The sequence below is a fragment of the Fundulus heteroclitus genome, chromosome 21 (assembly GCF_011125445.2).
Source record: "Fundulus heteroclitus isolate FHET01 chromosome 21, MU-UCD_Fhet_4.1, whole genome shotgun sequence".
NCBI classification, from domain to species: Eukaryota; Metazoa; Chordata; class Actinopteri; order Cyprinodontiformes; family Fundulidae; genus Fundulus; species Fundulus heteroclitus.
This window is the reverse complement of record NC_046381.1, coordinates 21247071-21262577: the sequence shown is the minus strand read 5'-3', so window position 1 is coordinate 21262577 and position 15507 is coordinate 21247071. Positions and strand designations below refer to the sequence as shown.

The 15507-nt window shown below is 42.4% G+C and overlaps 1 protein-coding gene across 1 annotated transcript in view; it reads right to left on the bottom strand.

The window, feature by feature from the left end:
• Positions 1-394: 394 nt before the first annotated feature.
• The window catches only part of palmdb (palmdelphin b), a 40693-nt gene continuing 25580 nt past the window's right edge, over positions 395-15507 (bottom strand). The window contains exon 4 of the mRNA XM_021310831.2: positions 395-6484. Within this exon, the coding sequence (XP_021166506.2) occupies positions 6401-6484 (84 nt within the window). The 3' untranslated portion in view covers positions 395-6400. The remainder of the gene's footprint in view (positions 6485-15507) is intronic.

The window sequence follows — 15507 nt, the reverse complement described above, 5'->3', positions numbered from 1 at the left end:
TCACCTGCTATTATCTTCTAATATAAAACAGATTACTGGGTCAATGTGTGCTTCTGTGCTTGTTTGTCTGTCTTGTTGTGTCTCTGCTCTGTCTTCTGTAACCCCAGTCGGTCGAGGCACATGACCGTTCATACTGAGCCTGGTTCTGCCGGAGGTTTATCCTTCCCGTTAATGGGGAGTTTTTCTTCCCACTGTTGCTTCATGCTTGCTCAGTATGAAGGATTGCAGCAAAGCCATGGACAATGCAGACGACTCTCCCTGTGGCTCTACGCTTCCCCAGGAGTGAATGCTGCTTGTCGGGACTTTAATGCAATCAACTGGTTTCCTTATATAGGACATTTTTGACCAATCTGTATAATCTGACCCAATCTGTATAATATGATTGATTTGACTTTGTAAAGTGCCTCGAGATGACATGATTCATGAATTGGCGCTATATAAATAAAATTGAATTGGACTTTGACTGGGTCAGTTCCAGGGGTGGAGAATCCAGCTTCAGAAAAATAAAATACCCTGCCTGGTTTTTCTTCATTCTGTTCCTTAACCAGGTGACTTTAGTCCCTGTCTTTGCTGAGGAGCTGGAAATGCGAATGATTGGAACTAATCTCTGGACCGGCTTTTTACTGTCTGAACCTGCATTTCACACCTCTGGCAACACCTTAATTTTCCTTTTCAGCCACCACATTGCAAATTTGGAGCTATGCTATGGATCATTGTTCTGTTTACGATCAAAACTTAAGATGATAGAAAGACTGCTTCAACTGTTTGACTCCAAAATACCTCTGAAGAGGTGTTCATGGTCTGTCCCATGACTGCAAGGATCCCAGGTTTTGTAGTTCCAAAAAGAGCCAAATTTCCACCTCCCCACAGCCTTGCTTGGCAGCTGGCAAGAAGTAATTTAGCTATTAAGCTATATATGTTCTCCCAAACCCATTGCTAGAATTATGATTAAATGTTTTGTCTTGTGGTTTTTAGAGAGGAAAAGTTAGAAACCTCAGTTGCCCTGCTGTACTGCTTTTAGAGAAGAAGCTTTCTCCAGGCAACTCTTCTTCTGCAATGTAGTTCTCCATAAAACTACTCAGACTGATGAGAAGCACCAACTATTTCTCCAAGTTTATTGCTAAAGCCTTTTCACCTGAGGATTTTGTTCACAAACACAAAATCATCATGCAAATAACAAAGAGCTTATTGTTAGCTGCACTGGCTACCTTCCTGTCTAAACCCAGGCAGCAAAAAAGGTGTTCTTAATTTTTCCCATGACGTGATCTAGAGAAAGATTTCTTGTCCCTGCACCCATCCACGTTTAACCAACTCGCCACATAATAGATGCCAAATCAGGGTGAAAAAAAGAAGTAAAAGTTCAAAACCAAAGATACAGAATGTTTTTATAATACAATTTTTATTGGTGCCTGATTCACATCTTGTCGCAGGGATCAAGAACTCTTTCAATGCAAATTTATGGTCTTCATATCACATCTGATATTTCCATAACATTCACCCTGTAATTTTTTGTTTTGTTTTAATGCTTGTGGCTTAATCCTGGTCAGGTTTACCAATCAGTAGGCAAGAGATAACAGATCACATTGGGATAGGATGCAAGGATTTCTATTGCAGTACACAAAAGCTGAGCACTCTTGTCCTTTTTAAAGTGACTGATTTTTAATGTTATGCTTTAGCAGCCAAAGTCCACATAGCATAATTGTATTCAAAATTATATTTGATTGGAAAGTGTATGTGTATAATATCTCTAATTTATATTTAAATAGTTCAATAAATTTCGATGAAGCTTTCTAGTCATGAATACTGATTTGCAGAGGAGGAAGAGAACGAAGAAGAAAACTCGCTTACTTCCCTCTAACTCACTATAATTCTCTAAGTTTAGCTTTTTTTTTTAAAAAAAAATAGTTAACTTTATTCAAGTAAAGTTTACGTATTGTAGACAGTGACCCTTTGAATCATATTCAGTTGTTTTGAGTACAAAAACAAAGGATCCTAAAACTACAGCAGGAACTGATTGGCAGATTCCAATGAACTAAAATCACAGAAAAGCTGAAGATGTGCCATCTGGTTGTGATTTTAGTGAAACCTGCAACAGGCACAGTACTGTGTGGTTCTCATGTTAGACCAAGCACCACCACAGGGTGGCACCTCTTCCCTCTTTGTTGTAATATTCTTGCTTAGCCATCCAATCCATTTTGTTTAAAAAGTGGACCAGTACCTTACTGAACAAACTATGCACCCACTACCCAAAATGCATCCTATGACCTTGGTGTGGGTGCAAGCTACTGTAAACATAACATAACTTTCTTGTGAAATAAAGCTGTATGCAGTAGCTATCAAGAAGATAGACAATGTTTAAGTTAACAAGACATCAGTAATGCAGGACGGACATAATGCAGGATTTGTGATGGATACACAAATGATAATTTATGAGGGAAATGGATGGAAAGGGCAAATTGTCCTTCTTTAGTGATAACTTAAAAACTACCTTAGGGTGTTTGATTGTTGGGGGTTAATGTTAGGTGTAGTGGCCCAGTGGCTGGTCTAGAAAGTCTCATGTTTATGGTCAAGTGATTAGTTGTTCTGTTCCTTTTGTTCCCATAATGCATCTGTCAGGTGAAGTTACATCATGGCAAGAGTGGCTGTTCTCCTGAAACATGCCCCTTTTCCTGTTGGTGTTCAGTGTGAAAACTAATGCTGCCTCTAAAGTGTTTGACAGCAATTCAAGAATAGCACTGGTCTTCCTTCAATCTCAATTAGAATTTCATTTGAAAGTCATCTGTGGGATACTCCAAAATATCAGCATGTCTAAGTCAGCTCAAAGATGCTGCGTGTACGTTTGTGTTACCCTAACTGTGGCTAGTTTAAGTGGAAATAAACAGTGGACCATAAACTGTTTAAATATAATATACATGGCTTTAGTATTCAGTTTGTCATATATTGATGCACAAGTCAAAGGCCTAAAAGTTCACATTTGGCCATGGTCTGTAGAATGTTATTGTGGATGCCATGTGTGTTTGCAGCTACACAATGAGGCCACTCTTTGAGGCCACAAAATGATAGTTTCCGTCCACATTGTTCAAAAGTAGCAGTGAGACAGAAAGCTGGGGATGCAGTCAGCTAACATGGCAATGGTTTTGTTGATTTGTATGGATAAAGCTGAAGAAGTATTGTGCTCTGCCATGTAAATTTGTACCTCCAACAATATCACATGAAATGGGAATACTGTGCCAAACTTCAAAGGTATGGATGAGTACTTTGATCTATTGCATGTGTTGCCCTACCATGCTGTATATGTATGAAATACATGATAAGCTTAATGCTGTAGAAACCTGACTTCAGATGTATTGGTTGAATAAAATAATCTTCTGGAATCCTGGGTTCTGGTTTATGATGATACATTAATGTTTAGTTCTGAAGCTAAGGCTACACAAGTGAACCGCCTGCTTCTAGTTCTTCATCCACGTACCATGCTATTACGAACCCCTTAAACTTCTTCAGAGGTTGAACTCAAACAGTATCAACTGAATGCTTCATGATAAACAGACTGCACATTAAACTTACAACGCACTTTATGCTAGTAAATAGTTAAGAAATATTTTTACAAGCCATGCTAGAACAGTAATAACTATGGATGTATATAATATTCAAGTCAACACTGAAAAGGATTTAGAGATTTAAGTCACCATTGCCAAAGCATGCGTCACCATGCTTACAGGGGTGACAAAAATACACTGGTATAAAACAGATGACTTGCACACAAGAGACACCTTGCTTGATCTGTGTTGTTAGCTGGCTTTGGCCTCAACGTAAAATTTTAAATATGTTTTGCACACTAGACAGTGTTGACACATTGTGGATGTTACAATAATGAGTAAACAGCTCATGATTATCATTAAAACAGAAAACCTAAGCCTCATTTCCACTGCCTCGGTTTGGCTGCATACCATTAGGCCCCGCCGGCTTGCAATTGTTTCAGAAGCAGTTTTTTTTTCAGGGCCAGCCCTGCTCAAGAGCAGGGTCAAACCGAGCTGACCCGACAGGAGTTTTAAAGTGAACACACTGCTTTTCAGTGATTGGCTGAGGGGTGAGGAGAAACAAGGGTTTCAAGGCCAGAAAAACTGAAGAGCAATGACATTAATATTAAGGACCATGAATGAAGTGGGTCAAACCAAAATATAATTTTACTATTTACAAACCCTGAAGAATAAAAAAAGAAAAAGGACATCTCAGCTTTCTATGTGCAGACATGCTGTATCAGATTTACCACGGCTTTTTCTCATTTTACATTCACTGAAAGCTGATAAGTTTTGCCTCTGAAGAGTGTTCATCCATCTACTGTATGCGATAGCTGTCATGATGTAACTCTGTGTTTGGCTGAATTTCAGGTTGGCTCCTACGGTCGTTACAATAGCAAGCAGCTTTCGCAGAGCTGCCTACTGAGAGCAGCCATGGAGCCCCTGCTCCTTTGACCAAAGATCTCCCAGTGCAAAATCCATCTTATAAAAATTATTTCACTGCCGCTACTAACGTATCCCATCGCTCCCATGGCTGTGGCAAAAAATCTTGTAAACTTGCAAATGTCCACTGATACTAATCTTCTCATGCAGTGTTTACCCACATACTTCCTTAAAGATTACATCAGGTCATTTTATGAAGGAAATAATAGTGGGTTCATCTGTCCAATACTTTATTCTGTGGGAGTGCAGTGTTATCCCTTAATCACATAATACTGCATCACTTTGGGTGAGGATTAGGGAGTTCCATTTTTCCTACCATCCTGCCTTGCTAGAACGATTGGATGCTGTTTGGTATTACAGCCTGCTGAGACCGCCGGAGCGAAAATGAGTGGAGAGGAGCTGAACTGTGCCGGTCAAATCAAGTAGGGTCAGTGGAGCTGAGGCTATAGTGGAGCTTTTGTGACTTTATTAGCTTTTGTCGAGGATGAGAAGACTGTCCTCAGGAATCTAGGTTAGCACATGATTGCCTGATTTTATTGTGTTTTCATACATCTGACAGTGTTGACAGAAAAGTGGGACAAATTAATAGTAAATATTGCTAAAAATTCATAGTTTTCAGTTTGACCTAGATTTTTCGTTCTTCCCTTTTACCTACAATAGATTTTTTTTCCCTAGTTTTTCGTCAAACTAAATCACACCCTTTTGATTCAGGAGAAGTGATCTTGTAGGTGCTTGGTTGTCACAGAACAATATGATCGATTAATTGAAAAACAAACTAAAAAATATCAAATTTAAGAATAAAACCTTAGATAATTATCCCTGAATTAAGAAATACATTTTTTTTTTCACCTTGCATTTTTTTTTGGACAATATTTTGTCTCAGGAAGTGTTCATTCCTTACGACAGTGGTGCAGGAGTTGGGAGTTTGTCCTGCAATTGGTGGGTTGCTGGTTTGACCCCACCCCTCCAAGTATCTCAGTCCTTGTGTCATTGGACAAGACACCTCACCCAAGTTGCCTGCTGGCGGTGGCACTGGTGTATGGCAGCCTCACACACACATTCAGTCAGGTTGTGAATGGGTAAATGACTAGTTGCAGTGTAAAAACACTTTGGGGACATCAGACTTGTTAAAGCGCTGTACAAGTACAAGCCATTTACCACTGCTTACCTTCATGCTTTGTGAAAATGGTCAAACAAATTTGTGCTCAATAGCTGATTATTTGTGCTAGGTGTTAAAGTGATAGCCCAATCCTTTAGAAAAGGGGCTCTTTTTCTAAATAGTTAATTCTATATTAAACAACACTATAATTTGCAGGACCAGTGTATGCCGCTACAACAGCAGATCATTGCCTTATAACCTGTGACCAGCCACTGTATGATTGTAGTCAGAGAAACTCTAAACAATGTACCAGCACATGATTTTAGAGTTTTATACCAGCTGCCAAGTCCTTCACTGATCATACCTAATTTTGTAAGTTGAACACTACATAATGGTCCTGACAAAAGTAACAAAATTTACTCCCCAAATGTTTTGAATGAGTATAATTTCTTTGTTAGCCCTTTAGTTTGTAAACTGTTTGAAGATTAGTAGGAAATTAGTTTCTGCATTTGCGTCTTGTGCACAAGAAGAGAACTATGCACATTTAATACTATTTATTATAGTTTTAATCCTGGAAAATGAAAGAACTGCATTGTTCAATGAAAATAAACTAAAAGTTATAGCCAGAAAAAACTTGTGTTTTTCTAATTCATTTGATATACTGTGCTCTATGAGAAATGAACTTGTGAAGACAAAAGTTGTGCAAACATTCTTGCTGTTCATCACAAAAGCAGACTTTAGTATGTGACACCATGAAACAGATAACTATAATAAATGCATCTAACTTGAATGAAATAATCAACTGTTGCTCTTTATTGGCAAAATGGCAAGTTGTTCCACTTCAGTTGTTTTTAACGAACTCGCCTGCCTCCCAGCGCAGAGCCATGGCACTCTTCCGTCTTCCTCCAGTATAGTCCTCAGGAAACTGAAAAGCAAGCAAACATTTCCTTTACTGTCATGTGTCTGCTGTCTCAAGTCATTTCACTCATACCAATCCCACCCATGCACATCAGCATCGACCAAATCTTGCCTGATTGTTGCAATTCACCATGGTCTGCTGTTTTTGGAAAATTCACAAATGACTGTTCCTCTGCAGTCAGGCGGTTTATATGAAGCATCATCACTGATACTGATCTTCTCATGCAGTATTTACCAAAATACTTTCTTAAAGAGTACACCAGGTTATTTTCTGATGGAAATAACTGTGGGTTCAGCTGTCCAATATTTGGTTTTGTGGGAGTGCAGTATTTTCCCTTAATCATTATAACACTACATCTTTTTGGCTGATGATTAGGGAGTTACATTTTTCCTACCATTATGCCTTGCTAAAATCATTGCATGCTGTTTGGTATTACAGCCTGCTGAGACCGGCTGATGATGTAGCTTTATCCCAGCAGTTGTTTTCAGGCGTGTGAAAGATTTCTAAAATAGTTTTATAAAAATGTTCAAGTGCGGTCATCAGTTGATATTGTTTATCTGCTTTTACATCACCAAATTAAGCGATTCAGAAAGGAAATATGTAGATCCTGCACAGGTTAAGTTTTATAATGTTTAATAAAAAAAACTCTCTGTATTTTAGATATTGTTTAGTGAATATCAGCCCAAATAGCTTATATTAGGACAATAGTTAAAAGAGTGATTCAAGAACTGGCGTTCTTTTAACAGTAAACTCTGTTAACAGTAAACTCTGCACACATATAGTGTAGTATTTATCCTCTGTACTTATCTAGTGAAACTTATCTAATCTACTTAAAATATGTAAATAATAAGTAATAATAATAATATTTAAAAAAAAAGTTAAGGAGCTATGTACACAAAAGATAACAAAAGGACTAAGTGAAATATTTGAAAACCATCATCAGAATGATTTAGTGAATCTTGGGTTCAGTGCAGATCCAAGTTAGAGAACCAGAGTTCATCTTAAAGAATATGGAATGAGGTTCAATTAGGGTAACTAGTTTAGAACAACATTTGGTATGTGTTCAACCCATTCATAATGCAAATCCTGAGTTAGACAAAACATTATTTTAGGAAATATTTTTTTAAATAATGATTTGCTAAATAAAAAACAATAACTTTTAGGACACTTGATTTTAGTAATGTAATTATTTCTCCTGGAAATATTTCAGACTCAAATCGGTAACTTAGGAAGGTAGAGAACGCTGTATGCTGGATGACTTTAAATTTCCTGCATTTAAATTCTGACAAGACAGAAGTTGTAATCTTTGGACCAGAGTCCTCAAAAAATAAACTTCTTAATCAATCACTTAATCTGGATGGCATTAACTTGGCCTCTGGTAATAAAGTAAAAAATCTTGGTGTTGTTTTTGACCAAGACATGTCATTTAAATCCCATTTTAAACAGGTTTCCAGAGTTTGCTTTTTTAACCTTAGGAATATCGCCAAAAGAAACACTCTGTCCAGGAGTGATGCTGAAAAACTAGTCCATGCATTTGTTACTTCAAGGCTGGACTATTGTAATTCTTCACTATCAGGAAGTGTAATATTCTGGTTTCTGTTTAGGACTCAGTTTCAGTTTCGATTCGCCCTTAGAGGGTTGTTTTGTGTTTTTGGACTTGTGTTAGATATTATTTTCTTCTTGAATTGCTGCCCCTCCGGGTTTGGTCCAGGACGCCACCTCCAAGGGCGGAGCGCGGAGCCGTCCTGCCGCCGCAGACGTCGTCGAGCAGTTGGTCTGGTTGACGCCTCTGCTCCTGTTCCTGAGGGTCCGCCGCCAGCGGGCGACGTGGAGACCCAAGAGATTTTGCCGCCAGTGAGCGACGTGGAGGTCCAGGAGGGTCCACCGTCAGCGGGTGACAAGGAGGAATATCTGGTCCTGGAGAATGAAATAAGGACGTTTGCTCCCATAATCAAGAGTCTCAGGGAGGCTCTTCTCTGCCAATATTCAGTGGAGTTAGAGATTAAATTAAAAGAGCTTGAGGACCACTATAGAAAAGCTCTTAGGCATTTCTATAGCCGACCCAAACCTGTTCCCGAGGGTCCGGCTGACGCCTCGGCTCCAGAGTCTGTTCCCGAGGGTCCGGCTGACGCCTCGGCTCCCGAGTCTGTTCCCGAGGGTCCGGCTGACGCCTCGGCTCCCGAGTCTGTTCCTGAAGGTCCGGCTGACGCCTCGGCTCCGCTCAAGCCCCGAGAGGGGGTCCGGGAGGACCCGCCTCCGCTCAAGCCCCGAGAGGGGGTCCGGGAGGACCCGCCTCCGCTCAAGCCCCGAGAGGGGGTCCGGGAGGACCAGCCCTCAATCTCAACTCCAGTGTCGGCTCCCCACAGCTCCAAAGCAGAGCCTCCAGTGCCTGCTCCCCGCAGTTTAAAGACTCAGCCTCCAGTGCCGGCTCCCCGCAGCTTCAAAGCAGAGCCTCCAGTGCCGGCTCCCCGCAGCTTCAAAGCAGAGCCTCCAGTGCCGGCTCCCCGCAGCTTCAAAGCAGAGCCTCCAGTGCCGGCTCCCCGCAGCTTCAAAGCAGAGCCTCCAGTGCCGACTCCCCGCAGCTTCAAAGCAGAGCCTCCAGTGCCTGCTCCCCGCAGCTTCAAAGCAGAGCCTCCAGTGCCTGCTCCCCGCAGCTTCAAAGCACTGTCATCTTCAGCCGCCTGTAGCCAGGCCTCATCTTCAGCCGCCTGTAGCCAGGCCTCATCTTCAGCTGCCTGTAGTCAGGCTCCTTTTCCAGTAGCCTGTAGTCAGGCTCCTTTTCCAGTAGCCTGTAGTCAGGCACCCTTTCCAGAAGCCTGTAGTCAGGCTCCCTTTCCAGAAGCCTGTAGCCAGGCTCCCTTTCCAGAAGCCTGTAGCCAGGCTCCCTTTCCAGTCGCCTGTAGCCAGGCTCCCTTTCCAGAAGCCTGTAGCCAGGCTCCCTTTCCAGTCGCCTGTAGCCAGGCTCCCTTTCCAGAAGCCTGTAGCCAGGCTCCCTTTCCAGATGCCTGTAGTCAGGCTCCCTTTCCAGAAGCCTGTGGTCAGGCTCCCTTTCCAGAAGCCTGTAGTCAGGCTCCCTCCTTACCCCGTAGTCCGGCGCTGTCTCCAGACCTTAGCCCAGAGTTCTCTTTAGCTCTTAGCCCGGAGCCTCTTCTAGCCTGTGGCTCTGCGCCTCCCTTAGCCAGTAGTCTGGAGCCTTTCCTAGCATTTAGTCTGGCGCCGTTCACTGCCTTTAGTCTGGCACCATCCTTTGCTTTCTCTCTTTCCAGGAGTCGGGTTCTGAGAGTCCTGCTCTGCCACCTGTCGTTTTACTCTGCCGGGGCCGTCGTCCGGGGCGACCGCCGGACATCCTGACCCGCCGGGGCCGTCGTCCGGGGCGACCGCCGGACATCCTGACCCGCCGGGGCCGTCGTCCGGGGCGACCGCCGGACATCCTGACCCGGCGGGGCCGTCGTCCGGGGCGAGCGCCGGACATCCTGACCCGCCGGGGCCGTCGTCCGGGATGTCCGCCAGACATCCGGCCACTTTAGGACTCAGTTTTAGTTTCGATTCGCCCTTAGAGGGTTGTTTTGTGTTTTTGGACTTGTGTTAGATATTATTTTCTTCTTCAGACTCTAGCCCTCCAGCCTTTAGTCCCCTCCACCCACCCGATTTGACTTAGGTTCTTGTTTTCTTTGGACTCCCGTAGACGTTGGAGGGCGTCTAGAATCCGCCCTGGGGGGGGGGGCTCTGTAATATTCTGGTTTCTGTTCGGGTATTATTTTTGACTCATTTTACTCTCCTGCTTTAGGTTCTCTGCTTGCTTTGAGTTTTTGTCTTGTCTGGGTTTTTATTTACTGTTAGGTTATCTGGTTTTGTCATCTGTTTTAGTCTAAGCTTTATTTTCTGTTTTAGGTTTTTTCTTTAGAGTGGTTTTGTTTCTTTGTAAGTTGTGTGTGTAGTTTGTTTCTGTCCTCTTGTCTTGTCAGCTTTTTAGATTTGTCTGTTCTTGTTTTGAGCCTCAGCACTGATGTCTGGTCTAATTACCCACTCTGCACACCTGCCTTACTCCACCCATGTTGCAATCATCTCTGACCGGTTTCACCTGCTTCCACCTCCATACAAACAGTTGAGACCAGACATCAGTGCCAGGTCGTCATGTTGAGTGTAGGTGAGTTCTACTCTTGCAAGTTGTTATGTTTTGCTTTTGGATTTTGAACCACCTTGTCTCCAGAAATCTGTGCCATCCAGTTCCTGTCTGTTCCTGTCCTAGCTGCCCCGTTAGTCTGTTTATTTTTGTGCTGTCTTTTGGTTGTGAGGTCTTTTTGGTTTTTGCCTCAATCTTTGATTTTTGTTAATAAAGAACCTGATCTGAACCTCTGCTGGTCTGGCTGAATTCTGGGTCCGCTTCCTCTGATCCTTACAGGAAGTCCACAAAATGCAGTTCAAAGCCTTCAGCTGATCCAAAATGCTGCAGCAAGAGTTCTGATGAAAATCAACCAGAGGGATCATATTTCTCCAGTTTCAGCTTCCCTTCATAGACTTCCTGTTAAATCAAGAATAGAATTTAAAATTCTTCTTCTAACGTATAAAGCCCTTAATAATCAAGCTCCATCATATATCAGAGCTCTGATTACCCCGTATGTTCCTAACAGAGCACTTCGCTCTCAGACTGCAGGTCTGCTGGTGGTTCCTAGAGTCTCTAAAAGTAGAATGGGAGGCAGATCCTTTAGCTATCAGGCTCCTTTCCTGTGGAACCAACTCCCAGTTTTGGTCCGTGAGGCAGACACCCCGTCTACTTTTAACACTAATCTTAAAACTTTCCTTTTTGACAAAGCTTCTAGTCAGAGTGGCTCATGTTACTCTGAGCTACCTCTATAGTTATGCTGCTATAGGCTTAGGCTACTGGAGGACATCAGGATCTAATTTTCTCACTCTATTGAGTTCTACTGTTCTTCAGTTTTGCATTGCTTGTCGTCATTACAGCTTTTAACTTTTTGTTCTCTCTCTTTTTTCTTCATAGTAGGTACACCTGGTCTGACGTTCTGTTAACTGTGACATCATCCAGAGAAGACAGATCACCCGCTATTACCATCTAATGTCGAACAGATTACTAGATCAATGTGTGCTTCTGTGCTTTTTTGTCTCTCTTCTTGTGTCTCTGCTCTGTCTTCTGTAACCCCAGTGGGTCGAGGCAGATGACCGTTCATACTGAGCCTGGTTCTGCCGGAGGTTTTCCTTCCCGTTAATGGGGAGTTTTTCTTCCCACTGTCGCTCCATGCTTGCTCAGTATGAGGGATTGCAGCAAAGCCGTGGAGAATGCAGACGATTCTCCCTGTGGCTCTACGCTTCCCCAGGAGTGAATGCTGCTTGTCGGGACTTTGATGCAATCAACTGGTTCCCTTATATAGGACATTTTTGACCAGTCTGTATAATCTGACCCAATCTGTATAATCTGATTGAATTTGACTTTGTAAAAGGCCTTGAGATGACATGTTTCATGAATTGGCGCTATATAAATAAAATTGAATTGTATCGAACGACTGACTGGAGATGACGTTTTGGGGCAATTCCTGTGGCTATTGTTTACATTATCTTGAGTTAACCTTAAATTATACAAAACGCCATTGAATCAACATTAATGCTCTCTATTATTGCTGTACGCTCGTAGTACTATTGGACGATGGCAGAGTGAGACAAAGACCAGCATTTGGTTAGAACACCGTATTTATGTTTACTAGGGCAGAAGCAATACGTTATCCGGAAACCTAAAAGCGACTGATGCTAGCGGACATTCAGCACTAATTTAAAAAAAGATTTAAGCATTCCTTTCATGTTTGTTCGAGCACATATTATCTATTCAAATTCATTATATAATAAGATTTTTTAGAAGTAGATTTTCCCTTTAATTATACTCTCCCCCTTCCTCAAACGTTTATCAGTCAGCGTACAAAACAATTATTTCTAGCTTTAGAATTTAAATGTGAGGTTTGAAATTTTACCAGATCTGATCATTTTAGCAAGCAAGAATGAGTGAATAATGGATTAGTGTGATTGTTAAAGAAATGTGAATGTAATCATTTTCCTTTTTATTAAGGAATATTTTACTGTTTTAACTTCACACAGGAAGAAACAGATGTTTCTCCCAGACAAGGAATGTATTGCTGTATACGTTAACCCTACACCTCTTTGTGTGCAAACCCCATGTTGTAAACCCCCCTTGTCTTTTCTTTTCTTTCTTAACCCCCATGTTGTGAACTCCTGCCTCCTCCTGCCTCTTCTTTGATGTCTGATAATAAAGGCAAAGAGACAGAGATAACCAGCACAGTCGAACTCAAGCTTGTGATAAAACAAGCCTCATGCTCCTGGTTCTCTACCCTGTTTCTGATGGAAGAGTCTAAACTTGTGTTGGTTTTCTTTCCAGGATAAAAGGGTTATTAAACTTAACTCTATCAGCTGGTGCCGTGACCCGGATCCCAACATATCGACTCGCTGACGAGAGGAGCAACGCGCTGAAAACCACTGCAGGTCTGTGGCAAGGACCTTTTGAAAGTCCCGGGAGGAAATTTCCTCGCTGGGCCAGCGTCATAGGTTAACTCCTTTCGCCAACGAGAGATTGACAGGATTCGAAACGGGGAGAAAGCCAAACAAATGAAGTAAGTTTTAAACGACCATTAAAGTCAGTCGTTTAGGTCAGGTTAAAGTCCTGAAAGGTAGATAAAAAAGGAAATCCAGGATAAAGTCCTGAAAGGTAGATAAAAAAAGGAAATCCAGGTTAAAGTCCTCAAAGGTAAATAAAAAAAGGAAATCCAGTTCAGGACAAAGTAGAAAGCGAAATCCCAAAGGGGATGAAAAGTTTATGAATCAGATTGATCCAAGTAATTTAAAATACTTGGGGAAGTGGAAGAAAAAGTATAATGTAGATGGTGTGTTGAAAGTGAATAAATGGGAAAATGTTGTGTGTCGGCTAGAAACAAGCGCTAGTGCAAAAACAAGAAGTAAAAAACAGAAAGAAATAAAAGAGCTTGAAATTGCGCGCTGTTGGTTAAACCAAGCACAAAAAGGCAGGTTGCACGAGCAAAAAATAAAGCAGACCGTCACACAACTGTAATGTTCGTGCCCCCTGAAGATAATGAAACGCAACCGCGCGGCCGTAGGCAGAGACAGCCCCGACCAGCAGGAGGGAGTGGGGTGACGGATAGAGAGGCGCCCCACAAAGGTCTCCTACACTTTTAGGCTCTAAACAAAAAATAACCCGCCAGAACATTACTTCAGTAACGCAAATCATGGTAGAAACTGAAGAAAACAGACCACCACAATGTTATCCCTTACCCCCCCCCCCAAGGATGTTTCAAATCTGTACCCAGATCTGGATGGACTGAGCAAATCAAATAATTTGTTCTCAACAGACCAGTCCAAAGGATTGTGTCCTATGGTGCAGGTTGCAAATCCTAATGTAGGAGTTCAGCAGCCTCAAACAATCCCAGTTTTTCGTCTATGGTCGTTAGATGAAGCTAGGAAAGTTGTGGAAGGTGTAATTTCTCCGCAGGAAGATCCAGAATTATGGATCCAAGACATGGAGGGAATTTATAACTCATATGGCTTAAATGGACATGAGTTCGGACAAGCCTTACAGTCATCAGTGGGAAAACATTGGGAAAAAGTAAGGGCGAATTATACAGGCAGAACCCCACAAGGCGGAATATTTGAACATCAACGCAAATGGGTATTGAACAAAGGCAGAAATGGACAGCTCTAGCAAAAGCAGCACGTACAGTTTCCGCAAAAGGGCAGATTATGGACATTTGGGGTCCATAAAACAAAAAATAGGGGAAGACGTAGACGAATTCAAAATACGTTTTGAAAAAGAATATAAGTTTCACAGCAGCATCCCTCCCGCTGACAGAGATGAAACACAATATCAGCAACAGCTAAAAAAAATGTTGATGGGAGGTTTCCAGCCATATATCTCCGCGTTGGTTAAAAAACATTTAGTTACACTGGCAACATCTAATGTAACCACAGTTATGGAATATGTGCGTCAAAAAGAGAAACACACAAAAAAGGGAGTTGGTCGGTCTGGAGCGGGGACACACATTTTCTGGCCAGCTCCTATGTGTGATTTAGAAGAAATATTTCCTTTCCAAGCCACTGGACCCTTCAACGGCGTCAAGGAGGTTTCCGAGGAGGCAGGGGCGGTCCTAGCGACCGAGGGGGCTTTCAGCCTAAATAAAAATAAAATAAAAATAAAAATAGATATAGGATGCAGGAATAATTAGACCATGCCCAGTGGGTGCAGAAACAAGTACAGTTACAGGCCATGTTATCTCAGAAGAAGGTAAAAAGATACAGGAAGATAAAACTCTAGCCGACTACATGAGAGAAATGTTGCAGTCTAAAGAACTGTCCATTGCAATATTACTGCTAGGAGAACCTTTGTCTCCACAGGATCCACAAGCAGTGAGACCAGGAGACTGGGTGTTCGTCAAAGTCATCAGAAGGAAGAACTGCCCAAGCCCAAGGTGGGAAGGACCATACAAAGTGCTCCTGACCACGCCAACAGCTGTGAAGATTGCTGAAAGACCTTCCTGGATTCACCTCAGCCACTGTAAGTTACAGAGAGTGTTAAATACCTAAAAGGTTGGAACAATGGGGACGTCCGACTACAAAGGGGTTTGGTTTTTTAGGGCCACTCGTCTCAACGTCGGTGAAGAAATCAACTGATCCCTGTTCTTTAGAGTCCTGGGTAAAATTAACATCTCTGCTAACCTAGCAAAAATGGGGTTCCCATGTAGGTGGGGCTCCCTTTGCGTTGTGGCTGTGCGTGCATTATCTGTTTCAGTCCAGACCTGCTGAGTGAGAGAGGAAAGAGGTTCATCCACTCCACTGACATGAAGATTTGGCTGGGTAATATCCCAGACCATCACCCAGAGAACTTGTGGCAGATGTATGTGACGATGTTGGCTGAAGAGAAGAACATGAGTAACTGCTATGTATGCTCAGTGATGCCCAAATCCACCAGACAACCCACCCTGTATGCTAAGAGCATGCCG